This window comes from Chionomys nivalis, chromosome 25 (assembly GCF_950005125.1).
Source record: "Chionomys nivalis chromosome 25, mChiNiv1.1, whole genome shotgun sequence".
In the NCBI taxonomy this organism is placed as follows: Eukaryota; Metazoa; Chordata; class Mammalia; order Rodentia; family Cricetidae; genus Chionomys; species Chionomys nivalis.
The window spans coordinates 28,554,585-28,580,543 of NC_080110.1; the positions used below are offsets into that span (position 1 = coordinate 28,554,585).

The 25,959-nt window shown below is 55.1% G+C and overlaps 2 protein-coding genes across 2 annotated transcripts; one reads left to right on the forward strand and one right to left on the reverse strand.

Annotated features, from left to right (window-relative positions):
• The first annotated feature begins 865 nt into the window (after window positions 1-865).
• Slc39a5 (solute carrier family 39 member 5) lies at window positions 866-5,175 on the forward strand. Its single transcript, XM_057758130.1, has 10 exons — window positions 866-1,149; window positions 1,718-1,901; window positions 2,607-2,769; window positions 2,901-3,070; window positions 3,336-3,476; window positions 3,835-3,928; window positions 4,015-4,182; window positions 4,331-4,411; window positions 4,534-4,724; window positions 5,032-5,175. Exons 1-10 carry the CDS (start codon window positions 866-868, stop codon window positions 5,173-5,175), a joined length of 1,620 nt encoding a protein of 539 aa, XP_057614113.1.
• Window positions 5,176-6,033: 858 nt separating this feature from the next.
• On the reverse strand, window positions 6,034-24,718 carry Ankrd52 (ankyrin repeat domain 52). The gene is made up of 28 exons (XM_057757529.1): window positions 24,568-24,718; window positions 24,164-24,247; window positions 23,642-23,720; window positions 23,404-23,474; window positions 22,262-22,462; window positions 20,409-20,496; window positions 20,086-20,228; window positions 19,593-19,805; window positions 19,303-19,381; window positions 18,930-19,044; window positions 18,658-18,740; window positions 18,463-18,580; window positions 18,215-18,283; window positions 17,935-18,075; window positions 17,778-17,858; window positions 15,020-15,131; window positions 14,767-14,838; window positions 14,190-14,391; window positions 13,917-14,004; window positions 13,717-13,834; window positions 12,748-12,967; window positions 12,517-12,604; window positions 12,342-12,425; window positions 12,118-12,263; window positions 11,685-11,767; window positions 11,486-11,568; window positions 11,216-11,307; window positions 6,034-10,638 (listed from the first exon to the last, which is right to left on the reverse strand). Exons 1-28 carry the CDS (start codon window positions 24,592-24,594, stop codon window positions 10,388-10,390), a joined length of 3,231 nt encoding a protein of 1,076 aa, XP_057613512.1. The 5' UTR covers window positions 24,595-24,718; the 3' UTR covers window positions 6,034-10,387.
• Window positions 24,719-25,959: the final 1,241 nt, after the last annotated feature.

Consider the following 25,959-nt stretch of genomic DNA (forward strand, 5'->3'; position numbering starts at 1 on the left):
CCCCTGAGCGCATCTGCCAGTGCTACTTACTGCCTCTCCCCCGACCCTCAGTTTAGGGGCACCTTGGTCCAACTTTCCAGGGAAGGAGGGGATAGGGTTGGAAAGAGAGGAAGCTCAGTACCTGATGTAAGGTACCTGGGGAGGTGTGTTTTCAGAAGGCTCAGTGGTACTGAATGGGCTATAAATATTTAAGAGGAAAAAATCTGAGAACCCATGTTCCTAACCATGTGGCTTCCTTAGGGCAGGTGGTGGCCCCTCCCCAGTCAAGACCCAGTAGAGACGACTTTTGACCTCCTCATCCCAGAGACCAGTGAACCATTAACTCCTATATGAACCTTCCCACACTTGCCCCACCCCTAACTCCGCCCCAAAGCAGCTGGGAAAGGGGGGACCTGTCCATTTCAGCCCTGGACAGGACTTCCATTGCATCCGAAAGGTTGAACTCCTGACTCGGGAATCTCTTAAAGTCCACAGTGAGGACTTCCAGGGACCTGCGGGTGACACCTCTCACACTGCCAGCGGGGGTGAGGCCCTGCATATTGAGGGGGAATAGGGAGGCGGGGCCAAGTGAGAGGTGGGTTTGGGGAATCTGAGATGTTGGTCTACTCTGGGCCAGATGGAGGGAGAATGCCGGTCAGGCTGCTGCTGCAGAAGGCAGAGGAAGGGACAGGAAGCCTGAGCGTGCAGAGCCTGCTGACGGTCCCAGCTGAAGCTGCATTAAGTGCACGCGACCACTCTCCCCAGCTGAGCTGAAGAGCAGAACCGACCTGACCCCACACCCTCCTCCTTGTTCTAGGACACAATCCTCAGCATGCTCAAAGGGAAATAGAAGTCAGAACCAGAGCCTCTAACCCGTACCGCAGCGATGCGGCCCCCCGTGCACCAGCTGTTGGCTGGCCTGTGCATGGGGGTGGTCTTGGGCTGGGTAGGAGGCTCAGCCCCCAGCCTGGGCCCAGCTGAACAGGAGCAGAACCACTACCTGGCCCAGCTGTTTGGCCTGTACGGCGAGAACGGGACACTGACGGCAGGGGGCCTGGCCAGGCTCCTCCACAGCCTCGGGCTGGGCCGAGTTCAGGGGCTCCGCCTGGGACACCACGAGTCTCCGACCGGGCGGGCTGCACCCCCAAATGGCGACAATTTCACACACAGGTATTAATCTCTCCCAACCCCCAAAAGTCCCAGCTCCCAGCTCCACTCAGGGCTCGCAAGTTGCCTACGTCTGGCTTCTTGAATCCTCTAGCACCCAACTGCTCAGTATCCTTGAAGGTCTTGCTAACCTTTTCATTCTCCCCTCCAGATCCTTAGGGTCGTAAAGTCCTTGCTCTTGGTCTTAACATCTCCAGGCTTCTCGGCCCCAGGCCCACAGCTACCCATTCTAGGCTCTCCTGTAAATGACAGCTCTCAGACTTTCCTGGGACTGACTATGGCTGTCTCTCTCCTTCACAAAAGCTCTCAGGAGCCGGGCGGTGGTGGCGCACGCCTTTAATCCCAGCACTTGGGAGGCAGAGGCAGGCGGATCTCTGTGAGTTCGAGACCAGCCGGGTCTACAGAGCTAGTTCCAGGACAGGCTCCAAAACCACAGAGAAACCCTGTCTCGAAAAAACAAAACAAAACAAAAAAAAAAAAAAACAAAAACAAAAAACAAAAGCTCTCAGGAGACTCTCAGGGCAGATGTCTGGGAACTTGGGGAAACTGACTCTTAATCCATCTAATCTAGACTACAGGAACCGGAGCTGAGTGTTCATGTCTGGGCAGGAATGCCTCTGAGTCCTTCAGGCTGGGGTGACTTGGAGGAGTCAAAAGCCCCTGACCTGCCCCACGAGCCAGGGCCCTCGGGCCTAGACCTCTTTCACAGGCTTCTGCTGCTGGACCATTCTTTGGCTGACCACCTGAATGAAGATGTAAGTGTGATGGCCGCTAGAGAGGGAGCAGGAGCACGGGACTAGGTGGCCTCAAGTGTCTGAAGTCAGTAATTGTTAGGATACGTTATTCTAATAGTGAAAGATATCTCCTCTGACCAAATTGCCACACTTAGCACACACACACACAATCCAGAGAAGTAGCTCAGGGTAGGTGTAGGTCAGTGATGTGGAGTGTCCCGGAGATGACAGCCCCGTCTATCTAGAGAAAGTCATTTTTCCCCTCGTTCCACATATACAAGAAGGCAAAGCTGTCAGAGCCTGAGATTAGTTGTCACGCCCCATCAAAAGCAGCACCCGGCCTAGGCTGGGTCGACACACGACAGGGATGTTGACTACAGATGTCGGGTTCCTTTCCCTTCGAGGATTCTGGTGTGGCGGGCTCTAGTCTAGACGCCAAAACAGCTCCATCACTAGAGCAAAGAAACTGCCAGAGCATGAGGGGGATCGACAGCAGTGCCCACCAGAAAGCTGAGAAATTTGACTAGTAGGACTGAGCCCTCACCAGTGACTACAGACATTGGTCATTCAGTTCCCTTATCTGCCCCCCCACCCCGTCTCTAATGCATGTGCCAGTGTGAGCCAGGGGGATCCTGACAGAACTGGGACTCTGTGGAAGACACATGTCAAGATCTTGGCTGTAGTTCACTGTGACTCCCTAATACACAGTCCTCTCCTCAATCCCAGTGTCTGAATGGTTCCCAGCTGCTGGTCAACTTTGGCCTGAACCCTGTTGCTCCTCTGACCCCTCGTCAGTTTGCTCTGCTATGCCCAGCTCTGCTTTACCAGATTGACAGCCGTGTTTGCATCAAGACTGCAGCTCCAGCACCTCCAGGAGATGTACTGTCTGGTCAGTGAGTGACCGAGTCCCTCGCTAAGAAAAGGGGCTCCCTGGGGCCCACCCTCTCTTTGGTGTCTCTGCCCACATGGTGCCTCTGGGCCAGCCCTTGCCTGACATTAGCCCCAATTCTTCCTTCCCAGCCCTGCTTCACAGTGCCCTGGCGGTCCTGCTGCTCAGCCTCCCTGCTCCCCTCTCCCTGCTGCTGCTGAGGCTCCTGGGACCTCGTCTGCTGCAGCCTGTGCTAGGTTTCCTGGGGGCCCTGGCCGTGGGCACTCTTTGTGGGGATGCATTGCTACACCTGCTGCCTCACGTATGTGAAACTCCATCTTCATACCCTGACCCAGTGGCAGTTAGCTAACCTCCATGGATCCTTGTGCTCCTAGCCATAGGACCCCCTCCCCAGGTCCTTTCTGTCAGCTCCTACATCCTAGCCACCCCCCACCCCCCGGCCCCTGGCTTCAGCCACAACTGCCTTCTACTGGGATATGAGTAAAGCTTGATACCCCTTCTCTGGGAGAAGGGGATGCTATGGGGTGGGGGGGTCCCAGGGTCTGCCCTGACCTACTTTCTGACAGGCGCGAGGAGGGCAGCACACAGGACCTAATGAGCAACCAGAAGAGGACCTGGGTCCGGGGCTGTCGGTGCTTGGTGGCCTCTTTCTGCTCTTCGTGCTTGAGAATGTGCTAGGACTGGTGCGGCACCGAGGGCTCAGGCCAGTGAGTGACACCTTTTCTACTCCTGCTAAACCCAGAGTCCTAGCGGAGCCAGGACCGGGGCGACATGTGCTCCTGGGCCTTGGCTTGCTTGGCCAAAACTGCACAGGACTTGTCCGCTACTGAGTGGGTACGGGTTTCTTAGCATAGACCCAGGACTTCTGGCCAAATGGCTTTTCTGTGGTTCATATCAACAGTCAACAGAGTGAAATGCCAGCCTGGGAAAGGGAGGAGGTCAAAAAGCATTCTCCAGGTGCTGGAGGTGGAACCAGGTGTTCATTTTCCCAGCTGCTGGCCCAGTTTCCCCTTAGCCCCTGGCTCTGCTGCCTCCTCCACCAGGAGGGATGCCCTCCCATTTCAGAGATGCTGCAGGCACAAAAGGGATCTTGGAGAATCGAACCTTGACCCAGAGGATGGCAGTGGGATGGTCCTTCGACCCTTACAGGCAGCTCCAGGTGACTAGAAGAAAACACAAGTATACTACCAGCCTGTGGTTCCCACTTGCAGTTACTAACACGTGTCCCGGTCCTTCTTACTGCAGAGCCAGAGGTTCAGGGTCAGAGGGAGATCAGCCAGTCCCCACCAGCTCCAGCCCCTCCTGGGCACCGAGGCCACAGTCATGAGCACCAGGGTGGCAGCGGCACCAACATTGCATGGATGGTCCTTCTGGGAGACGGCCTGCACAACCTCACGGACGGGCTCGCATTAGGTGTGCGGTCACGGGAGCAGAGCGGGGAGGGGGCTCTGAACGAGCAGGACAGTGAGGTACCAGGAAGGTACGAGAGGTGAGGGAACCAGAGGGAGGGCAGACAGCAACTCCCATCTTCAAGAACGGATTCTGGATTCTGCTGTGCCAGGTGCTGCCTTCTCTGCCGGCTTCTCCAGCGGCCTCAGCACCACCCTGGCGGTCTTCTGCCACGAGCTGCCCCATGAACTGGGTAGGAATGGCAAGAGGGGGGCAGGTGGGGCAGAAAGGAGACCTCCGCAGAGTGGAGCTTGGAGGTGAACAGACACAAGTGAGGGGCAGCCCGACTCACCCTCCTGTCCTGTCCCCCAACAGGTGACTTTGCGATGTTGCTTCAGGCAGGGCTGTCCTTCCGGAGGCTGCTGCTGCTGAGCCTCGTTTCTGGAGCCCTGGGACTGGGGGGTGCGGCCCTCGGGGTGGGGCTCAGTTTGGGCCCTGTCCCCCTCACTCCGTGGGTGTTTGGGGTCACAGCTGGGGTCTTCCTCTACGTGGCCCTTGTGGATATGGTGAGACGTGGGATAGGACAGACAATTCAAGGATAGTGGGTAGGTGGGTGTGGGGGAGAGGAAGTGCTAGCTTATTCTTCTCCACCTCGAGGTCTGGAGAGGATGGCCCAGAAGTATCCAAAGGTGGGGGGGCATAGGATGGGGGCAGGCTTGGTGGCATACACCTTTAATCCCATTACTCACTCAGGAGGCAGCCTGGTCTACAGAGTACTGTAGGCCAGCAGGGCTAAACAGTGAGCTCTTACCTCAGAAGTAAACAAGTATGTCACAGGTAAGAGCAGAGATCTGAGAGTCTCCTTCCTTCCAGCTGCCAGCCCTGCTCCGGCCTGCCGAGCCCCTGCCTGTGCTCCACGTCCTCCTGCAGGGGCTGGGTCTGCTGCTGGGGGGCAGCCTCATGCTTACTATAGCCCTGCTGGAGGAACAGCTACTGCCCGTGGTTCCTGATGGCTGATGGGGGCCAGTGGCAAAGGATCCAGATTGCCCTTCCTTCCCCCAACCACAGGAACGGAGGCCAGACACAGGGCCAGTAGGAGCAATAGGATTTTAATAAACAGAACCCATCCCAAAGCCATGACTACGACAGTTGTACTTGCACCAAAACAGCATAGAAAACCAGGGTGTGGTGGGAGGGCTCAAAGCAGGTTGGGGGAGGACAAGAGTGGGGGCCTGGAGAATGTGGGGTGCATCAGTCTTCAGGGATAGCATTGTGCTTTAGCCCAGGTAGGAGGGGGAGGGGCAGGGCAAATGCACCAAGGTTCCCGTTTGTGTTTTTTCTGCTGCCCTCAGCACCCTGGGGTGCAGGTATCTGGGCTTTATTGCTGCCCACCAGCATTAAACACCCCTGACCCCAACACTAGCACCACAGGTGGATCCGGGATAGGGGGAAGGGCAGGAACGGGGAAATTGCTTAGAGAAAGATTCAACTAGAATCCAGTGAATTGTGCTCAGTTCTCTTTACTTCCTACAACCGAGTACATGGGTCACAGGGTGGAGGGTGCGACAGGACATGGAACATGCCCCTCCGTGCCCCCCAACACACCTGCACACAGGATGGTGGTGTCTGCAGCATCACAGGTCATGCAGGGCATGGGGAAGGGGAGGTTCACACACACATAGTTGCCCACAGTGGGTACCAGACAGAGAACACCCCTGAATATACACAGCTGTACATGGGGAACCCCAGGTCCCCACCCAACCCTCTCCCCTGTCTTGCTGTTCCCCAGCAGGGGAACTGTATTGCTTTGAGAGAGCCACCCTGGGGCTGCTCTGCCAGGCACCCTCCCCTCCCACCCACCCCTATTTTGGCACATCTGCAAGACACACGGCAGCGAGAGTAGGCACCCTCCCTCCCAGGCTTCTGTGGCTTGGAGTTGGGGAAGGGGGTAGGAGATACCACCCTCCGTCTTTTCCCTAGCCCTTCCCAAACCCCTGCCAGACCCACTCCAGCCAAACCCACCCACCCCCGAAACACACACACACTCACACACACAGCTGAGCTATCCAGGAATACGAGTGAACGAGATTGTCCAGGATGGGAGCAGAGGCGGGAGGAAGGACTGGAAGCAGAGGCCCCACCCTGGCATGGGTTAGACTGGCACAACAGCTACTTTAGTGCAACTGGAGGGGCGCCCAGAGCGAGGTGGGAACAAGAGGGCCCAGGGTGGGTCCCCTCGTCACCCGCCATCCTCTGCCCTCCCAAATGCAGTGACAGTGTCCCCCTCACACCTACGTGGGCAACAGCAGCCTCAGAGTCAGTACCTTCAAGTAATTCAAAGAGCAGACCCTCCCCACCCCAACCCCTCCCATCTCTGGGAATTTGGTCGCTTCTCTACAGGGCTGGGTTGGGAGGAGAAGCCCCAAGTCAAACCCTTCTTCTCTACCTCCCTCCTCCCCGGCCACTGGGCTGGTCCTCAAAGACTCCTTCCTCTGTCCTCGCCCAGGCTGGGTGCAGGCCCAGAGGGTTGGAGCCACACAGAAGGAAGAGGCTGCATTGCTCCCTGCCCCTCCCCAAAGGCAGGGTTCAGACTTGGCAGGAGAGATGGCCATACTGGCTTGCCCCGGGAGCAGGGCTAGGGTCTGTAAGGCTATTTTCCTTTGCGGTGGGAGGGGGGCAGGGAATGAGTACTGGGTGTGGTAGAGGGTGAGAAACAGCTGAATGGGAAGGAGGAAGAGGAGGAAGGGGCCTCCCCGCGGAGCATAGTTACAGGAGTCATTTCAGCAAAGAAACGCTCGTGTGCATAAGATACACAGTGTGCGCACTCCCAGCCTGCCAACCTGGCCCCACCCCACCTCTCGGGACCCCTTCCAAGACCACAGAGAGGGTTTTGGGGGTACAGTTGTAGAACCACCCCCATCCCCAGCCTCTTCTCCCCTCTGGTCCGGGAGGAGGAGGAGCTCGGCTGGCGGACAGCGGTGGAAGCGGTATTGTTTTCCTTTGGTTACATATTGAAGGCAAAGGTGAGCTGGACTTACAGTCAACACGGACAGGGTGAGGAAGGAAGAGGGGCCATGGCTGGGGTCAGAGAGGGAGGCGGCCCTCCTCAGCCCCTCCACCCCAAGGAACACATGTCTACATGGGGTGGCAGTCCCTCAGTCTCATGTCTCCCACCCCCCACAGCACCAAACAAAAGGAGAAGCCCCCTCCCCCAAGGGCTACTCCCCACCCCAACCTGGGCTGTACATTCAGTGGTTCTCAGCAGTCCTATGGCTCAGGGGGCCATGGGGTGGGGGAGGTGGCCCACCAATCTTAGAGTCTCAGTTGGACAGTGGCAGTGACCTGGGTCTGTGGTCCATCCCAGGACCCACAGTTTGTGCCATTTGTTTTTTCTGAAGGATGGTACACAACCCTACAAAAGCCACCGCCCAATCAGAAACATCCCCCTAAAATCGGAAACTAAAAACTGGCTCTTCTCATGTCGCCCCGACTCACGCGTCTGTTTCCCTGTCTCCTATGTAGCCCCGCTCGGCTCCTGTGCTGGGACCTCGGGCTGCCCCGGGTCTCACGTAAAATGGGTCTTTTCACAAAAGTGCTTATTACTCGATGCAAGTGCTTTAGAGCTGCGGTGGGGGAGGGGAGGGGAAAAGGAGCGGGAAGGGGATATTCCCTCCCCACCCGACCCCCTTAAGATTGGGGGGCATTCTGCCTGTTTTACTTCTCCACACCCGTTTAAGTCAAAGAGGTTTAAAACAAAATCTTAACATGACAATAAATATGCAGTGGCCATGAGGATGGTCAGAATGCTTCAGAGACAGCGGCGGGGAGCCCAGGGGGTGCGGGATTTCCTTTGGCATAAGGAGAGGAGGCTGCTGGCCCTCCAGGCCCCCTCACACCACATGAGGGACAGAGGGCTCCCTGTCATATTCCCAGCACTGCTGACACTGTGCTCAGGACAGCAGGGAACAGACAGCCACCAGAAATCTCATCTAGCAAAACCAAACAATGGGGCTCCTGACAAATGCTCAGTCAGGTTCCTTCTGTCATCGTCAAGCAGTGAAAGGAGAACACGACTGATGCCCCAAGTCATCCCCAGGGGAACCATTTCCCTGCTCCCCACGCCCGCACCACCTAATTCCCAGCACCAAGATGAGAGGGAGGGGGTGAAATGGGAAGGTTTTAGGGAAGAGAATTGAAGTTAGGGGCAAGCTATGCAGAACCAGCAGGGTGGGAGTGGGGGCGGCAGCCCTTAAGAGAGGTCACATTGATTGTCGTCTAGGGAAGGAGAGGGCATGAAGGGACGTGGGCAAGAGGGGCATTGCAAGGCCCTTTGGCTTTGAAAACAAAAATAAAAACTAAAAGCTGCACAAACAATCCTTCTCACCAATATGGTCACGCGGAAGCCTTGAAATGGTTTAGGATCTGAGGTGGGGTAGCAAGACACAGAGAGATAAACAGGGACCACAGAAAGGAAAGTCGAACACCCCAGGCTTCTGGGAACCAGCGTGAGGTATGGTGCAGGGTGTCTGTGGGGGGAAGGGCTCCCTGGGACAGCCCCTCTCCCATCAGCTCACCCTCGGCAAGGGTGGCAAGACATTCAAGGGACACAACTGAGAAACGGGTAAGAATGTGAGTAGAGCGAGTGGGGTAGGGAAGGAGGTGGAGGGGTCCCTGGGAGAGACCCCTGGACTGTGTAAACGAAGCCCATCCAGTTCTCAGTTCTCAGGGGGCAATACTGATGGCAGCCAAACTGGGCAAGGATGCACGGTGGGGGAGAGGGGCAGGAGCTCTATTCAAGTTCTGTGTCTTGGCCCCTGGCTGAGGTATTGCGTGTGAGGAAGGGACACTGGGTTACGGGACTGGGTCCGACTGTGCAGAGGCTCACCAAGGAGATGCATGGACGGGCATCTGAAGGGACCAGGGCCAGACGCAATGCTACATTTAAAGAGAGCACCGCCCCTTCTCGTTCCAGCCCAGTTTGGCTTCTCAGGTACATTCTAGGAATCGTATCCGTGCAGCGCCTACTCAACCCCATCTCTCCCCACGCTAGGAAGGCAGGGACTGAGCCTCAAGGTCCATCTGTTGCTCCCTTGACCAGTGCTTCTCCTCACTGGAGGAGGCCTGGTTCCCTAACAAGCAGGCCCTACACTGCCCCTGTCCTTCCCACCATCTTTGGCTTCATATCAGGAACGACTGGGGCAGTGGGTACTCTCGGACATGACAGAAGGTGGAGACAGACAGGGGCATGGAGGAACTCCAGGACTGGGGGACACAGGAGGAAGAAATGGTCCCTACCTCCACTCACATGCAAACACATGCCTGAAACACAGGACACACTAGGGCTGTACTTTTGAAATGGGCAGGATATTAATTTGTTTCTTCCCCTAAAGAATAAAATGCTTACTTAAAAATTCATGACAAGCCTCAGAATTCAGGGAGAAGAGAGCCAAGGAGGGAATGGCCACAGGCTCCCCTCCCCGAAAAGAAGTTAAAAGAAAGAAGCAAGGTTAAAGTGCGTGGTTGGAGGCCAGGCTAGAAGTAGGGGAGGGAGCAGGCTGTGGGGGCAGAAGCAGCCCTTGGTTTGCACATGAGGAGCCAGGGGAGAATGTGGGATGAGGGCCAGGTTCAGTAGTTGCTGCTTCAAGTGTCTGCATTTGAATTTTAGGGATGATAGGATATGGGGGGGAAGCTCTAGGCCCCAGTGCTAAATACCCTCCCCCCTCATCCTCTAGCTGCCCCTGAAGGGGGAGGGGGACACCCCCAGAGTGCTCACACAGTACCAGAAATTAAGGCTTCTCACTGCTGCAGGGATGGAGGGGCCAAGCAGGAAGGCAGTGATGGGTATGGAAGAAAAGGGGGAATCTGCCTGGCAGCAGGGGAAGGGGGGACAGAGAGGACAGTCAGAGGGAGAGTTGGGGGAGCTGGCAGCAAACAGGGGAAACTGAGAGATGGAGTCAAGGAGAGGAGCCAGGCATTTAGCAATCATTTTGGGACACTTGGCAGAAGGGGGTGCCCTGGGGGTACCAAGAGCCTGGGGTGCTCCCTGTGGGTCCCAGACCTCTGCCAGGCCAGGATGGTGTGGCAAAGGGGTAAGCAGCTGCTCCCCAGTGCTTCCTCCCCCACCCCACCGCCCAGTCGTGTTCTCCTTTAAAGTGCCCAAATGTTTAGACTTCCTCTAATAAATAGAATAAGGTATCAGCCGCCGGCAGGGAGAGGGACACTGGAGGGGCTACTCGGAGTAGCAGCCATCTAACCCAATGGCGCCATGCCGCTCCTGGCTGTAGGGACAGGAGGCCCCATGAGGCAGGGCGCCACAGCCACCCACCGTCTTGGCGGCTGCGATGCCGCAGTTCTTGAGCAGGCTGAAGCTGAAAGGACTGACGGCGTCCTTGGGTGGGAAAGGCTTCATGGTGGAGAGGATCAAGGCCAGGCAGTCCGCCACATCCTTGTTTGGGGCGCAGGCCAGTGCTGGGGTGTGACCTGCGGGCCAACGGGAAGGACTGAGTACTCTGGGCACTGGAGGGGTACCAAGAGGGGCAGGTGCCCACCGTAGTCAGAAATCCAGGTGGCAGGGGCTGGAGAGATGGCTCAGCGGTTAAGAGCATTGCCTGCTCTTCCAAAGGTCCTGAGTTCAATTCCCAGCAACCACATGGTGGCTCACAACCATCTGTAAAGAGGTCTGGCGCCCTCTTCTGGCCTTCAGGCATACACACAGACAGAAGATTGTATACATAATAAATAAATATTTAAAAAAAAAAAAAAAAAAGAAATCCAGGTGGCAAGGGCCTAGGGAGGCCCACGGCAAACTCTGACTGCAGGGTAAAGGGCAGCAAGCACACAGACAGCAGACTGGGGTGTGGGAGGCCTTCCTGACCCTGCCAGATCCACCTCATTCCACCAGATCCCCTGTGAGACTTAGAACACTGGTATTGGGCCCTGATCTCAAGAGGTCCCCCGGGAAGAAAATCTCACTTATGGCAAGGTGAAGAAGTCACCTCCTGAAGAAGGCCCCTGACCCCAAACCCAGGAGAGGCAGAGGGCTCTGGATCCCACCCACCTTCTTCATCCACAGCCAGCACTGTGGCCCCACGACTCAGCAGGGCCTGCACCACAGAAGCAAGTCCATTCCGGGCAGCAATGTGGAGTGGCCTTAGAAGACAACAGAGAAGGGGACACTGAGTAGGATGCCAGGCTGTCTTGCCACCCCACGGTGGGTGACAAGGACACTGAACAAATACTGTGAGCTCCAGGGAGCCCCTGGAGTATAGGTTGCTTTCTTCACCCACCTGCCTCCCCCAGCCAGGAGCCCCTTTCCCCGGGCACTCACATCTGCAGCGCACTGTTGGTAGCATTGATAAGGCCAAGGTCTTGGGTTTCTGCCAGGATCATGAGGGCACATTTCTCATGGCCCTGAGGAAGAGGACAGAAAGTGGACACTTGTGGAGTAGAACCCTAACAGACCACAGGGCAGGAGCAGTCTATCCCACAACCCTGAGCCACTTTCCCGAGCCTGCTCTGGGCAGTACCTTGCTACAAGCCAGGTGCAGGGCAGTGTTCTTGTTCTCGTCCAGCACAGTCAGGTCTGCCTTCCCGCGATACAGCAGAAATTCTACAAAGGGAACAGGACAGACTGATGCCTTCCCCAGAGCAGTAGCCAAACCACTCACCCTCTGTCCACAGGAGGTGGGACACCCCTTTGGGTTTTTTGTTTTGTTTTGTTTTTCAAGACAGGGTTTCTCTGTAGCTTTGGAGCCTGTCCTGGAACTAGCTTTTGTAGACCAGGTTGGTCTCAAACTCACAGTGATCCACCTGCCTCTGCCTCCCAAGTGCTAGGATTAAAGGTGTGCGCCACCAGTGCCCGGTGACATCCTCTTGTATTATGAACCTCAGGTCCCCATATGCCCTCCAGGATGGGCTGGCCCACCCCATCAGCATCCTGTCACAGTGGCCCCTACACACCCACAGCAGCAGTCTGTCCGTTCTCGGCTGCCGTCATTAGCGCAGTGCGGCCAGTGTGGTCAGTGGCATTCACTTCTGCTTGATGTTGCAACAGCATCTGGAGCCCAGAGACATTATCCGCAAAGGCAGCGGCGTGAAGGGGGGTCCTGGAGGGGAGGCAGAGTAGAGTGAAATAGGGAACACTCTTCTGCAGGTGCAGAAACCAGAGGATTCCTGTCACTCACCGTCCTTTGGCGTCTCGGCTGTTCACAATCTTGGCACCCAGAGCTCCCAGCAGCATCTCTGTGGTGCTGTCCTGGTTATTAATTCTGGAGAGGGGAGGAGGGATCATCAGAAGCAGTGAACTAGAGGACTCCCTGCCTGAGCCCGGGTCCCCCCGGAGAAGGTTGATGCACATACACTGCACAGTGCAAAGGAGTGAAGGGGTTTCCCTCCAAGTATGAGAACGGGCTGTGTTCAAGTAACAACTCCAGACAATCTTCATGTCCTGGCACAAAGAAGAAAGCACAGTAAGGGTGAGAAAAAGCAAAATCCTCCATCTGTCCTGTCCTACCTCTGGCCCTCCAATCTACTTCCAGATCCCCTTCCGACTACATAAATCCCTGTGCCTGCCAAAGGCCCCACTCGTACCAGTGTAGGAGGCCCAGTGCATGGGCGAGTATCCACTGTAATCGACACCAGCATCGAGGGGGTCTGTGGAAAGGGCAGCCTGCAGCAGAGTCCGCAGCACTGCAGTATGGCCACAGGCTGAGGCCAGGTGAATAGGGGTGCGGCCCTTAAAGTCTCGGCACAGCACAAATGCATCATGGTCCAGCAGGGCAGCCAGGCAATCCTCACAGCCAGTCACTGCCTGCAGGGCACACAGAGGTCAAGTGGTGAGAAGCCACTCTTTTTCCAGTTGCTAGTTGCTGGGGGCTGGCCCAGCAGCAAGAACTATTTCCAGGAATCCGTCCTTTCCACGATAATTCTAGTGTTAGGGGCAGCAGCTACTTTCCTCATAGGCAGAGTGGCCAGAGTCAATCCTGAAACTCTCGGAACAAAAGACCAAGCAGAGGGTGAGGAGACTGAGGCCCAAAGGATTCTGTGGTTCTGAAAGCCAGGCACACCTGGAGTCTTAGTTACTCAGGAGGCTGAGGCTGGAGGATCCCTGGAGCCCAACAGTGGAGAACCAGCCTGGTGACAGAGTGAGACCCCTCAAAATCAAAAGAGCTGCTGGGCGCGGTGGTACACACCCAGCACTTGGAGACCAGAGGCAGGCAGATCTCCGAGTTAAGGACAGCTTGGCCTACACATTAATTCGGAGCCTGCCAGGCTCCATAGCGAGATCCTATCTATTAAAAAAACAAAACAACCCAACCCCTCCCTGAAAGGACAGCAGCAAAGGCGAGAAGGGCAGCAAGCACAGTCTGGGTGGGCAATGGCTGAGCATGATGACAGACAATGTCACCAGAGCGGAGGGGCACTCAGAGCAGACAGGCCCGGGAAGACTCAGAGGCAGAATCCTATTCTAATTACTGACACTGATGCCCTGCTGCCGGGGGTCCTGTGCTCCCACCCGGAGCCTGTAGGTAAGCAACCTTATCCCAGCAGCCCACTCACCCCACGGTGGAGGGCGGTGCGGCCCCGGAGGTCAGCAGCATCAGCCGTGGATCCTTTCTCTAGCAGCAGATGTACACAGTCCACGTGACCATTCATAATGGCCAGCATCAGTGGGGTTCTACAGAGCAGGCAGGAGAGAGGTGAGGGAGAAAGGACAAGGGTCTGGCAAAGGGGAACACACACCCCTGGCCCACACTCACTGTCCATAGGCATCCATGACATCTGTGATGTCAGCTCGCTCCCCACTGTCAATCAGCAAGTGCAGGGAGTCAGTGTGGCCAGAGGCAGCTGAAAGAGAAGGGGGCCTCTGTCAGGACAGTGTCGGGAGGGAAGAAGGGCTCAAGGACTGAAGTCCTGCAATGGCCTAGGGCAAGGAGAAAGCTTCAGGTAGGAAGCCATGAATCAAGACTTGGAGTTTCCGTCCTCCTTGCCCTAGAGCACTTCCCAGCCCTACTATTCAGGGGGCCACTAACCAGCAGCATGCAGGGGTGTCCACTTGCGTTTACGCTCCTTGATGAGGGCAGAGGCACCGTGGGCCGTAAGCACCTCCACACACTCCGTAGAGCCTCGCTCCGTGGCCAGGAAGAGCGCGGTCCGGCCCTTGTGGTCCCTGACATCCAGATTCACCAGCGTTTCCGCCAGAGTCTTCAGGGCTTCACAGTGACCGTTGTAGGCCTGTGGGCAACCGACAGTCAGCTGATGACCGTCCTCTTCCTACTCTGCTCTGGGACTCAGGGGAGCTCCAAGTACACACAGTCCGTGCACTCTTTCCAGACAAGCCGCCTGCCGCATCCCAGTGAGAATGCAGACACAAGCCTGGCGGGGGCTCAGCGGGGAAAGGTGCTGTACAAGCCTGAGAACCTGAGCTGCAGCCCTGGAGCCCAAACACAGGTAGGAGAGCTTCACAGGCACACCATGGTACACACATGTCCATGCACACGTCATCATCATTCACACACACAATCATACTAAGTAAAAAACTTCAAGTTATTCTTGACACCTGCGAATGGTCGGGTCAGAACAAGAAGGCACAAGAAGACATGGACTCACAGCTAAGTGCAAAGGGCTGACAGGAATGGTGCTCTCCACATCCTCCAGGCAGTTAAAGGACATTTCTAAGAGCTGCAATGAGCAGGAAAATACATGCTGAGGTTCTGGAACATCCAAGATGTGGGCCCCCCTGCCACTTACAGGAACCCCTTAATCTCCCAACTCAACTGCCCCTGGCTTTGCGACCACGAACCTGAAGGCAGACTACAGCCCTGCTCCTGCCCCCTCCCCCAGGCCAGGTTCTCGTACGTACCAGTTCGAGGTTCTGTCTGTTGCCATAGGCGGCTGCATAGTGCACAGCTGTGTAGCCCTGCCTGTCCCGCAGGGAGGGGTCTGCACCATTATCCAATAAGAACTCCAGACAGCTGGGAAGCCAGGGATAGATTGTCAGGCAGGGATAGGCCCAGCCCAGCAAAGGTGCAGCTGAGGGGGGGGGGGGGCAGGGAGCAGGGGCAAGGGAATCCCGCAGGCCAAGTTCTGTTCTGAGCAAGTTCTCTAAATCCTGCCCACCTCGTCTTCAACCCTACACCTGGGCTACCAGCTCCAACACTGTCCTTTCCTCTGTACCCTCTTCCAGAGAACACGGGCACATGGTTGGCTAATAGCCTGCTGGTAGAGGTGGGTATGCTCATTCCTGCCTCCAAACCTGCTCCTCCCCAAATGGCTAAAGTCCAACTCACTGAAAACTCAGACTGCCTTGCTCTGCTGTCTGGGGTCTTCCAAAATACCCGTTTGTTCCCTTCTCAGGGTTCCCTTGGTGCTCTTCGCTTCCCTTAGTCAGAGTTGTAACAGTAATGGCATTTAGCAATTACTCTGTGTCAGATACCGTGTAGTAAGCATCTCTGCCTATCCATTTAACTGTTGCAATCATGCTCAGAGCTAGATATTTTCATCCCTACTGGAGCTGAGAAAACCTAAGCAGAGGGGGAAAAATACCCTCCAAAGTCGCAGAGCTGAGGCTCTGACCCCTTCAACATCCCCGCCCCAGGTCTTTCTGTGTAGCCATTGAACTCACTCTGTAGACTAGGCTGGTCTCAAACTCAGAGATCCATCTGTTTCTGCTTCCTAAATGCCAGGATTAAGGGTGTGCGCCACCAGGCCTGGTTTTCTTGTTTGCTTTTTGAGCCCCTGTAGCCTAAGCAGGCTGTAAACTCACACTGTAGCAAATGACCTTAAGTTCCTGACCTTCCTACTGTATCTCCTGAGCACTAGAATTAAAGGCCTGTGACACCATGCCCTACGTTTTCTGCTTTTAAAGTCAGGGCCTCATTTAGTAGCCTTGGCTGTCATGGAAGCATCCATATAGACCAGGCTGGCCTTGAACAGAGATCTGCCTCTGCCTCCCAAATACTAGGATCAAAGGTGGGTACCATAATGACCAGCTCTGTTCAAACTCAATTTCTGAATTCTAAGACTTGCAGACAAATCACGAGGACAATGAGCTTCCATACACCTCACACTCAGTCTCCCATGGCCAACTTCTTACATCAGTGATACGAAAGCTCTTTACCTATGGTTTTTTCTTTTAGTTTTTTCTGAGACAGGGTTTCTCTGTGTTTCTAGCTGTCCTGGAACTAGCTCTGTAGACCAGGCTGGTCTTGAACACACAGAGATCTGCCTGCCTCTGCCTCTTGAGTGCTGGGATTAAAGGTGTGCGCCCCCCCCCCCAGCTGTTTCAGACTTTTTAATGAGGCTTATGGAAAAACAATTTCTCCTATTCATTTATGTCACTAGTTTTCAACTAATTTTGCCCTCTAGGCAAACAGTCCTTGATTGGAAGCGTCACCCCAGTCCCTGGCATCCATTCTGGGATGTTTGGTCATAAATATCACCTCAGCTCCTTATCACACCCCTATATCCAAGAGTCTGGAATGTAAAGCTGGGGGCATCACCCCAGCCCTCTAACACCCCTATATCCAAGAAGTCTGGGATGACTGGAAGCCCCTGGCCTGGGAGTTGCCCTGGCTTGGACTCCAACTCCCAGCTTGCCAAGCGCTGACCCCTCCCCGGGGAGGGTCGGGACCACTCCCCCAGGCTATTTAGACTTGCGCTGCAAAGAACACTTGGTTTTAAAAAAAAAAAAAAAAAAAAAGCCGGGCGGTGGTGGCGCACGCCTTTAATCCCAGCACTTGGGAGGCAGAGGCAGGCGGATCTCTGTGAGTTCGAGACCAGCCTGGTCTACAGAGCTAGTTCCAGGACAGGCTCCAAAGCCACAGAGAAACCCTGTCTCGAAAAAAAAAAAAAAAAAAAAAAAAAGAACACTTGGTTTTGGGTTTGTGTGCCTGTGTGCATTTTCTTTCTTTTCCTTGCCGTGCTCTCCCGGCCACCCAAGTGTGCCATCTAATAAAGCCGGGCACTTGATCTGTTTTAATCTGGTCTGATTGGATTTCTTCGTGCCGACACATAGATTTTTCCTAACAGTACTGAAGAAATTTTTGGTCGTCACATTGTTTTGATGTTGGGAACTGTTTTAACATTGTACTCTACCCCCACACAGCCGTGGAGTAACTCAACTGTCCTGTTTTGTCTGAGAGAGGTCTGACTGTGTAGCCCTGGCTGACCTGTAACTCACAATATAGACCAGGCTGGCCTCAACCTCTGCTTCCCGAGTGCTGGGAATAAAGGTCCATCTTTCATCCTTTAGTACCAGCTAGGAGGTGGCCCAGCAGCATACTGCCTGCCCAGAATGAACAAAGATCATCCCAGGATCCATCCCCAGCACTCCAGTACCTAGAGCCACACCTGGAACACGAAGAATGAACATTCGGTTAAGAAGTCTCATGTATGTAGTTTTCCCAGCTTTCTAAGGGGCACTTTTAAGCCTCTCCCTCAGGACAGGGGCTATCTGTCATCTTTTTTCACCACAGGCAGGGCCCTATCACCCCACACTGCTAGCTAACTGACAAGGCAGCACTGGCGGTGGCCACAGCAATGAAGACTCAAAATGGGCGGGAGGATAAAGGGCAGGTGGCACTGCAGGGAAGGCCCACGCCAGTGTCCTCCGTACTTACAAGAAGGCCTCCTTCCTGCGGGATTCCTTCAGTAGCTCATCCTCTTCAGCATCGTGGCTGGAAGCAGTGTGGGGTTCCGCTCTGGCATAACAGAAGAAAACGGTTAGGAGATCTAGGGGAGACAAAGGGTTTACAAAGAAGCAGGTAGGAGCCTAACCTCCGGTAGGTGTCAGAAGCAGCAGCGTAGTGAAGAGGAGAACAGCCTTTACAGTCAGCCTCGTTGACGCCCGCCCCGGCGGTCACCAGTGTCACTGCGCACTGATAGCTCCCGTTGGCAGCTGCATAGTGCAATGGGGTCCTGGGGAGCATGTTACAGTATGAGTGAGAGACTCAGGGACAGATAGAGCAGGCCCAGACGTGTAGTAAAAGAGTACACAGTAACACGCTCCTCCTCCTCCCTCCATGGCCAGCCCTGGGCGCCCTGCATATGAACTTGCCTTCCAAACTTGTCTCTCCTTCTCAGGTCTGCCCCACTGCTCAAAAGCAAATTAAGACATTCAACATTCCTAAAAGAAGACCAGGCATAAGACTGAGAGCCTTGAAGCTGGGCCACCAACCCAAGGAGAAGCTGAGAACGCAAAAACAGACCATCTCTATCGGAACTACATTTACTGTTCAAGGTAAGAGTCGGGCAGACAGTGGGGACCCATGCCCAGCTCACAAGGCCTGGAAGGAAAGGACTCACCCTCCAGAAGCAGCAGCATGAAGACAGGTGCGGCCAAGGCTGTCAGGTGTGTTGATGTCAAACCCAGCAGAGAGCACATGCTCATTGCTGAGTGAAGACACGATGCTGTACAGCTGACCTGGAGGAGCACACCAGCCACATATGCATCCAGGAGCCTCAGCCTCCTCTGCCCCACCCCCGCCAGTCAGCACATACCTGAGGAAAGAAGCTTCCGGCAACAGTCAGAGAATCCAAAGAGAACAGCTAAGTGCAGGGGAAACATGTCGTGGATACCGCGCCTGGGAAGAGGTTGAGGGGCTCAGCGCTGGGGCCAAGGAAGGACCAGTTATAGAGCTCCTTTCTGTGGTCTCTCACTGCCACCCTAGGAGTCAGGGGAAGAGGGTCCCCAAACTTCCCTCTGACAGCATCTTAGGGCCTCTGTGTTTGATGTGAACCGCACGCACAGTCCCGCTGCGGCCGCAACTCACCGGGCGGTGTCCGCGCCATTGGTCATCAGAGTGCTGATGAGCAGCTCGTGTCCGTAGCGAGCGGCCACATGTAGTGGTGTGTTCCCAAATTTGTCAGCACAGTCGATCTCGCTACCTGAGGCCAGGACACACAACCCAGGCACACCTCAGGCTCAGGTCTACTCACACCAGGCAGGGAGCACTCGAGGGCTCTTTATTATAGGTTGGACTGAACTAGGCATTCTCCATGCTTTTTTTTTTTTTTTTTTTTTTTTAAGCCTCAGACTGGGAAAAGGTAGAGTTCCAAACACCTATCTTGAGTGGAAGATGGGGTGGAAGGAAGCAGGGGGTTCTAGGTCCCCTGGAGGAAGAGAGCACAAAGTCTGAGCCCTACCATTCTGAATGAGGATCTGGGAGCGTGTGAAACGGCCATGGATAGCAGCCATGTGCAGAGGACTTTTTCCTTCTTTGCTCTGTGGAGACATGTTGGTGTTTGTTAAACGTAGAGCAGAAACTGCCCTGTGTCCTCTTTGAAGAGCACATCGACCAGGATGGAAATGTGACATGGTTGCCCAACCACAGTCTCAAGGCCCTGATAAGACCTAACCACCCAGGAGACCAGTGGGTAATTGCCCCAGGAGAGCTACGTGGAGCTATTAATATATGTCTCCTCCTCTTAGGTACCTGGTAGTTGACATCAGCCCCGTTATTAACCAACAGCTCCAAGCAGAGGGCGCCATTGGTGGAGACAGCAGCCACATGCAGCGGTGTGAAACCCTTGTCGTTCGGCTGGTTGACGTTGGCTCCGGCGTTCACCAGCTCAATGGCCACAGCATCCTGGCCCAGGTAGCAAGCGATGTGCAAAGCTGTGTTTCCAAAGGCGTTGGGCTCATCAATCTGGGTTTCCAGGGGAGGGTATGGGTTATCAGTTGAAACAAGGCTGGAAGCAGCCAATTAGCCTAAGAGTCCTAGAAATCCCACCACGTCAGTCCCTTCGGGTTTCTGCTCCAAAAGAATAATGCCATTACATAACATGAGCCTTCTTCAGGCCCTTCCACCGTGCCCTTCCAACCTTCAGAAACCACACCAATAGCCCCAGAACCGCCCATCTCTACAACAAATTCTGACTTCCAATTCCCTGTCCTGAACACCGAGACACAGCGTTTACTGCTCTGACCTCAGCCCCCATCCGGAGCAAGTACTTCACCACTTCAATCTGGCCGCTGGCCGCAGCTGTGTGGAGCAGCCCGTAGCCCTTTCGGTCCTTACAGCTGAGGTCTGCTCCACGTGCCACCAGCAGTTTCAGGACCTCCAAATGCCCTAGGGAAAGGAGGGAAAAAAAAAGTTGGCATAGGGTGAACCCAAAGGCCCCAAGCTCCTCCCCAAAGGCCCCAAGCTCCTCCCCCAAAGACCCCAAGCTCCTCCTCCCAAAGGCTCCAGGCTCCTCCCCTCCATAGACTAACTTCCTATCCCTGTCCCTTTCCCTATGGTGTCTCTCACCTAGGAAAGCTGCCCAGTGCAGCGGCTGCCGCTCCTTTTTATCACAGACATTCAGGCTGGCTCCCTTATTGAGGAGCAGGTTAACCGTCTATATGAGGATAAAAAAGACACAGACAGGTTCATGCCCTCAACCTACCCAAGGGCAGAGCCTGCTGATCTCCTGAAAAATAGATGGCAGCCTGGCATCTTTTCGCTTCGTGTTTACAGTGCCTGGGTAGCAGCTAGTGCCTCTGTTCCTGAGCAAAACAATCTGGGATGAGGCACCACAAGATGCCACTGGGTAGCAGAAACGAAGGCTCTCTTGGGTGCTCTGCCGGCTCTCAGAATCTGACGGGTCTCTGCAAATGTGCTGGACAACATGGACTTTCTCATCATAAAAAAAGACACATACATAAAAAAATTTCCAGTGCCCCACGCCTTTAACTCCAGCACTCCAGAGGTAAAGACAGGCAATCTCGGAGTTTGAGGTCAGCTTGGTCTCAGAGTTAAGTTCCAGCTCTACTTAAGGAAACCATGTCTCAAAAAAAAAAAAAAAAAAAAAAAAACCAAAATAAAATACAAATAAAAATTTCCATGGAATCTCAAAAAGTCCTCCTGAAGCCGGGAGATCCCAACACTCGGGAGGCAGGGGCAGGCGGATCTCTGTGAGTTCGAGACCAGCCTGGTCTACAGAGCTAGTTCCAGGACAGGCTCCAAAGCCACAGAGAAACCCTGTCTCGAAAAACCAAAAAAAAAAAAAAAAAAAAGTCCTCCTGAAGTCCAAGTCGAACTTCAGGATAAGTATTGTGGCACATGCCTGCAGTAACTTAACTAGTGCTCAGGCAGGAAAACTGTCACAGTTCAAGGCTGTCTCAAAATAATAGCTAAAAAGAGGGATGTAGCTATGGTTGAGTAGTTGACACTCACCTACCAACGAAAACAGCAGAAAGCAAAAGAATTTCAATCTGTGGGTTCGGAGTGCAGCTCAGTGACACAGCCCTTACTGAGCATGTAACACAGTCGTTTAATAAAAAACTCAGAGCCGGGTGATGGTAGCGCACGCCTTTAATCCCAGCACTCGGGAGGCAGAGGCAGGCGGATCTCTGTGAGTTCGAGACCAGCCTGGTCTACAGAGCTAGTTCCAGGACAGGCTCCAAAGCCACAGAGAAACCCAATCTCGAAAAACCAAGAAAATAAGCCGGGCGGTGGTGGCGCACGCCTTTAATCCCAGCACTTGGGAGGCAGAGGCAGGCGGATCTCTGAGTTCGAGGCCAGCCTGGTCTACAAGAGCTAGTTCCGGGACAGGCACCAAAGCTACAGAGAAACCCTGTCTCAAAAAACTAAAAAAAAAAAAAAAAAACAAGAAAATGAATAAATAAATAAATAAAAATAAATAAAAACTCAGTGCAAACTGGTGATGGTAGTGCATGTTTTTAATTCCAGCACTCAGAAGGCAGAGGAAGGGAGACATAGGTGAGTTCAAATTCAAGCCTGGTCTAAACTACACAACAAGTTCCAGGCTAGCCAAGCATACGTAGTAAGACCCTGTCTCAAAAACACACAAAACAGTCGGGCATAGCACACGCCTTTAATCCCAGCACTCGGGAGGCAGAGACAGGTGGATGTCTGTGAATTTGAGGCCAGCCTGGTCTACAAAGAGAGTTCCAGGACAGTAGAGCTGTGACATAGAGAAACCCTGTCTCGAACAGACAAAACAAAATCCCACAAAACCCTCAATCTAATACAATCATTCATTTGCTGCTTGAGCCCAGATGTTCGTTTAACTCTCTGAGCTACTCCTGCCCCAGTCCGGAAACACGTGAAGAGTAAGTGGGTGGGGAAGGGGAGACTGCCCAGACCAGCATGGTCCTCACCTCGAGATGCCCACTGTGTACTGCATGGTGCAGAGCACTGCGCCCGCTCCTGTCAGCCACATTGAGGCTGCTCAACAGGGGTGCCAGAGCCTCAGCACACTTGGTGGCCCGGTTGGCAGCAGCCACATGCAGTGGTGTCTGCCACAGCTTGTCCCGGGCATTCACATCAGCTGAGTGTGCCAGCAGCAGTCCCAGCACCTTCTGTGGAGGAGCAAGGGACAAGAGAAGATAAAAGGAGAGCAGGAAGTAAAACAAGAGGGAGGAAGCAGGAGGGTTGGCCGCGCTCCTTCCCAGGGTAGCCTCTTCCTCTTCTTTTCCTCTACACCGTTCTCTAACCTGATCTCAGCTTAAACATCTTTGCAGAGAGAAACAGATCCTTCTTCCCCAAGCCACCCTCCGATCATCCTCTATCCAGCGCCTAAACATCTTCACTCACACGTACCCCCCTCCCTAGGTGAGCCCATACACCCCAAGCCTACCTGCAGGAAAACCAAACGCTCACACTACATTAGTGGCAAAAACACCCTCCCCACAGCCCTTCCTTGGGCACCAAAATCGAATCTATTACCCCAACAAACATACTGGATCCTCTCCCAACTCCTGCCCAAAATGCCCCCCTTAGACACTGCACACATCATTCTACCTGACCTCAAGCTTTTCCCCGCCTAGCAGCTGGAGCTAAGGAAGTGATGGAGGATCCAGGAAGAGGTCTTTCCCTCTTTTCAAGGTTGATGACACCATGGCACGGGACTCCACAAACGAGTTTGGCCCCTTATGCAGTCGGCCTCCATGTTGTGTGAGGGGCAAGGACGCATCACTACTTGCCACCCCATGACAACTAGAGAAATCTTAGTGCCCAGAGGGGGACCAGACTTAAGGTGGCCCCCTGGGGAGGGATGACTCACTCAGGCCTGGCAGCAGGGCCCCCGCAGTCTGCCAGCCCAGTGTTAAGCTCTCCCTGACGTCACATCAGCTGGCAGCACTCAGCCCCCCTTACCAGCCAGTTCTAGGGGCAGGAAGGAGGGGCCAGAGCCTGGTCTCCTCCCTGCATGGGGCAGAATAGTCCACAGGGCAGAGAGCTGAGTTTCTCTAGCCCTTCAACCCATCCTTTGTGGAAAGGTGAACTGAGGTAGGGTCCATACCTCATTTCGGGAAGCAGCGGCACGATGAAGAGGGGTCAGCCACAGTGTGTCCTTAGCGTTGACATTAGCACCTGTGTGGACACAGTTTCCTATTTTGTTGGGATTGAGGGGTTGGGGGAATGGGAACCTCAATGGACAGAAAGGCACATTCCTGGACCAGGCACCCGCAATCAACCCGTGGGTATGAAGAGTCTTCTCCCCTCCCTAGGTGCCACACCTTCCTGCTCCCCACTTTCACCTGACATTAGTAGCAACTGGAGGATGGGGACATCGCCTACGTAGGCAGCAGCATGCAATGGGGTTCGCCTCTCTTGGTCCTGGAAAGGCAGAAAGAGAGGCAGCTGCAGAGAGAAATTATTCTGGACCCTGGCTCAAGTATGAGAACTCCAAGCCCTTCCCTACAAATCCCTTCCTCTAGGTTCTGCAGGGTCTCAAATCCCTATACGGGGATTCAAAAGGCAGCATCCTGGGAGGGTGGAGTCAGGGACACCGACTGAGAAACCTACTCCTTTTTCCAGGAGGGGTGGGGGCGCTGCAGACCCCGATGGTCGAGAGGAGAACATCGTTCTCTGGGTATCCCCAGAACCCGTTGGTCGGTGCTCCATGCCTGACCAACCCTTAAATGCGGAGCAGGCTCTCATTTCGAAGTAGAAAGAGCTGCAGTTTCATCACAGCAGAGGAGAAACGGAGCCGCCCCACTTGTGGGGAGGGGTCCCGAACACCAGAGCCCGGATTCCGGCTGCCATCCTCCCCAACTCACCAGCACATTGATGTTCTCCTTCTGCGAGAGGAGGGAACGCACTTCCTCCACATCTCGGCTAAAGATGGCCTGGACCAGGGGCGGCTGCAGGGAGAACCAGCTTTCAGGGAGCGGGCCAGAGCCAGAGCGGAACCGGGAGGTGGGGGAGCACACAGGTTGGAGGGGGGCGTCGCTGGAGGGGCTCCGCTACAGGGGTCCTGGCTGCAGCAGATTCCGGCGGTGCCTCCACCGGTCGCCAGGCCCCCAAGGACACCGGCTCCGCGGACGGCAGCACGGCGTGGGGCGCGGCGGGAGCCGCGGGAAACCCCGGGCTCGGGCCCAGCCTAGGCCGCACATCCCCAGGCTCGCGTGGCGGCGGCGCCGGGCCCTGGAAGGAGGACGTGGGGAAGGGCAGGAGGGCTGACCTGGTCCGTGATGCTGAGGATCCCCATGGCCCGGCCCAGGCTCCGTCCGCATCGAGCTCGCAGCGGCGGCGGCGGCGGCAGCGGCGGCGGCGGCGGCTCCACCGGGGACACGGGGCGGCCCAGGCGGCGGCTGCGGCGGCGGCTGCGGGGAGAGGGCGGCCCCGCCTACCGGGGGGCGGGCGAGCGGGAGGCCGCAGCGCTCCCTGGCGGCGAGCCTGGGCCGGGCCTCAGGGCGCTCTCCGCACCGGCTGCCCAGGCCTCGCTCCCTCCGCCCGCGCCAGGGCGAGCGGGGCGGCCCAGGCTCCTCCGCCAAGCGCGGGTTCCTCTGCTCCATCGCCGGCTGCGCCGTGCTCGCCGCTGCAGCCTGGCGGCCCGAGAGGGCCCCACAGGGCCATGGCACGAACTCGGGTCTGATCCGCCGGGGACTCCCAAACTCAGGACCATGCTGCGGGCTAGAATCCACACAACCCACATTGCCCCAGCAGAGCAGACGCCTCCCGACCGCACTCACACCCTCAAGTCCTCTACAGATAGGAAAAACTCGGTGTATGGCGACCTGAGGCTTATATAGAGCCCCAGAACGAGTCTCCACTGGGGGGAAAGAAAATAGCAAGACTGCTAAATTGCAGAGAAATCCCAAGAAAGACTCCTGTTTCAGGAAGCCCCACAAAAAGCAGAACACCTGGCAGCTGGAGAAAGAAGGCCTCTAAGACCAACAGAAGGGACACCAACCAACTCCATTAGTACCCCGCTGCTGGTTAGGGTAGTAACGCTTTAAAGAGTGGTCAGTAAAGGCAAACTCCCCTTTACCCACTGGAGAGGAGGGAGGAAGAGAGGAAGGAAGAGAGGGAAGAAGGGATGAAGGAAGGAAGGAAAGAAAAGGGGGAAAAGGCAGTTAATCAGGGACAACTGGTTGGAGGGAACTGGGGGAATAAAGAAAAGTGGAGTTTGGTAGATTAGTACAATTTATAAAAAAAAAATGATCCAGAGACAGGCATGAATCATGCCTAAAATTCCTACACACTGGAAACTGAGGCAAGATTGTGTGTTCGAGAACCATCTGGGCTAAATAATGAGACGCAGTGTAGCCTAGTTTCTTTTTGGGTGCTGTAAGCGTTACTACCAAAAACGACTAGGGGAGGCAAGGGTTTATTTCATCTTACACTTCCAGGGCACAATCCTTCTTCGAGAAAAGTTAGAGCAGAAACTCAAACACTAGCCAGAACGCAGAGCCAGGGAGATGAACGCTGCAAGCGACTCAAGTTGAACTAGATTTCTAAGCCAGCTCAGGACCACCTGCCTAGGGATGGTACCACCCACAGTGGGCTGGGCCCTCCTACATCAATCGTCAATTAGCAAATGAGAAAGTGTTGGGGCTGGGGAGGTGGCTAC

What these genes read in the sequence shown, in the direction of transcription:
- Slc39a5 (XM_057758130.1), top strand. Translation starts at nt 866, where the DNA reads ATGCGGCCCCCCGTGCACCAGCTGTTGGCTGGCCTGTGCATGGGGGTG. An exon ending in CACGGACGGGCTCGCATTAG is followed by an intron (nt 4,183 to 4,330) that starts GTGTGCGGTCAC and finishes CTGCTGTGCCAG; the next exon opens with GTGCTGCCTTCTCTGCCGGC. An exon ending in CGAGCTGCCCCATGAACTGG is followed by an intron (nt 4,412 to 4,533) that starts GTAGGAATGGCA and finishes GTCCCCCAACAG; the next exon opens with GTGACTTTGCGATGTTGCTT.
- Ankrd52 (XM_057757529.1), bottom strand. Translation starts at nt 24,594, where the DNA reads ATGGGGATCCTCAGCATCACGGACCAG. An exon ending in TACACAGTGGGCATCTCGAG is followed by an intron (nt 20,497 to 22,261) that starts GTGAGGACCATG and finishes ATCCTCATATAG; the next exon opens with ACGGTTAACCTGCTCCTCAA. An exon ending in TGCTCCGGATGGGGGCTGAG is followed by an intron (nt 19,806 to 20,085) that starts GTCAGAGCAGTA and finishes CTGGAAACCCAG; the next exon opens with ATTGATGAGCCCAACGCCTT.